The sequence below is a fragment of the Pterocles gutturalis genome, unplaced genomic scaffold (genome assembly GCF_000699245.1).
Source record: "Pterocles gutturalis isolate BGI_N339 unplaced genomic scaffold, ASM69924v1 scaffold6845, whole genome shotgun sequence".
Classification (NCBI taxonomy): domain Eukaryota; kingdom Metazoa; phylum Chordata; class Aves; order Pterocliformes; family Pteroclidae; genus Pterocles; species Pterocles gutturalis.
In genome coordinates this window covers 45,770-47,515 of record NW_010143287.1, presented here as the reverse complement: position 1 = coordinate 47,515, position 1,746 = coordinate 45,770, and the positions used below count along the sequence as shown (strand labels likewise).

Sequence of the window (1,746 nt, the reverse complement as noted above, 5' to 3'; positions counted from 1 at the left end):
GAAAGAGAGCACCAAGTTTACCTGTAAAAGAGAACAAGAAAGCTGGTAGATTCCTTTTCTTTAGAATCTTCCCATTTTCTCTGCTTATGCTGCAACTGTACCCTTTGAAGGCAGCATACCTCATGAGGCTAATTTTGAAGCTAAGTAGCCAGTCATGATTTAAGGGAACAATGATTAACTGTCAGGGGGGTTTTTTTGGGGGGTCTGCTTCTTTGTTTGGGGGATATTTTGCTATTTTTTGTTTGTGGTTTGTTGTTTTTGGTTTTTTAACATCCAAAGACTATACATTCCACCTCATTTGACCTATTTTTTATTTATAGAATAAATATTAGTTATAGATTAGAATATAGATTAGTTTCCAATTAAGTTTTGACATAGTTCCAATCAGATCAAAACATTATTAATATATTATGGAATACTTACCAATAAATGAAACATGTCAATATCAAGTATGCAGGGAAGATTTCCATTTTTTTCATTAGGCACCAGTGCTGAGAATTTTAAAGAGAGAAATAAATTTATTAATCGAACTTTTAGATATGAAAATATTTTGGTGTACTTCAGTTACAAAATGAGAGCCATCTCCTTGGTTTATATGCTTAAAGTACTCAAAATATACATCTGTCAGTTTTGATCAGAAAGGCGTGAATTCAAGAGTTGTTCAACAACATTGGAAAAGACTCTTGCCTACTTGACTGTACTGTATTGAAACGAAACAAAGGCAAAGTAACTACAGCAAAGTAAGTGCTGCCATTCACTACTCCCATAATGACTTTATTTAATTGCTTAGGTTTCTAGCTGGAGATAAAATGGTTATTATCTCAAGCTCTGACTCAGAAATAAGCTCAAACACTAGTGCCTAAACAAAAACACTAATTGTTGTCTGTTGGACAGTTGCTCAAAGGAAACTTTTGCAATTTGCTTAACTTCACAAGGTTCCCTAAATTTGACTCACATAACTTACTTGCCTTACAGGTTCAAAAATGCATTGCTAAAGAGTTTCTTACATTTGTTATTTTATCTCTAATTAATAAAGAGCTAGGTATTGGTCTCTCCATCTCTGTAATATTCACATTCACACAAAGCATTAACAAAAGCGCTCTAGGTGACAACAGAAATTCACATACTTAATAAATTCCAAGTAATGGAGTAAACTGTATACAAGCAAACATAAATTAAGTGTCTTGAAAATGTTACAAGGTATTTAAAACAACAATCAATGAAGAGTTTCAAAATTCTTTACTCCAAGCAGTAAAATGTCATTTACAATAAGAGAGTTTGAACTGCATCTATAAGTATAGCTTTACAACATAGCTACAAGCAGGAAGCTGCCAAGTTTAAAAGCACTACTACGGTAAAAAAGTCTCATCATAATAACTTAAAAATGCTTCAGTTGAAGTCTGCTGCCTTGCCAGCCAGAAAATTAACAGTTGAAGATCTGTGACATTTTGAAACTATTTCTATCAAACATTTTACCACCACTCAGATTTCAAATGCTTTTACTTTTGTAAGCATACCGCCACCGAACTCAACCCAGAAGTCTGAAAAATGCTTCTATCAAAAATGTGACCAGAGTAAGGGACTTACAAAACCAAACTTTTATTTGATAAGTTATCTTTATGTATAAATAGTTCATAGAATACTGACAGATCAAAGGCTAATAATTTTCCTTATTCCTAGCCTTGAAAAATAAAACAACAAACACTTTTCTTGCATAAAAGTAAAAGCAGTATAGTTGCTTTTGTC

At 32.7% G+C, this 1,746-nt stretch overlaps 1 protein-coding gene across 1 annotated transcript in view; it reads right to left on the bottom strand.

Moving 5' to 3' along the window:
- UBR2 (ubiquitin protein ligase E3 component n-recognin 2) overlaps window positions 1–1,746 on the bottom strand; it is a gene marked incomplete at its 5' end in the record, with an annotated part of 51,524 nt that overhangs the window by 7,779 nt on the left and 41,999 nt on the right. The window contains 2 exons of the mRNA XM_010084667.1: window positions 1–21; window positions 424–491. The exon at window positions 1–21 is cut by the window's left edge and continues 145 nt beyond it. Of these exons, the coding sequence (XP_010082969.1) occupies window positions 1–21; window positions 424–491 (89 nt within the window). The remainder of the gene's footprint in view (window positions 22–423; window positions 492–1,746) is intronic.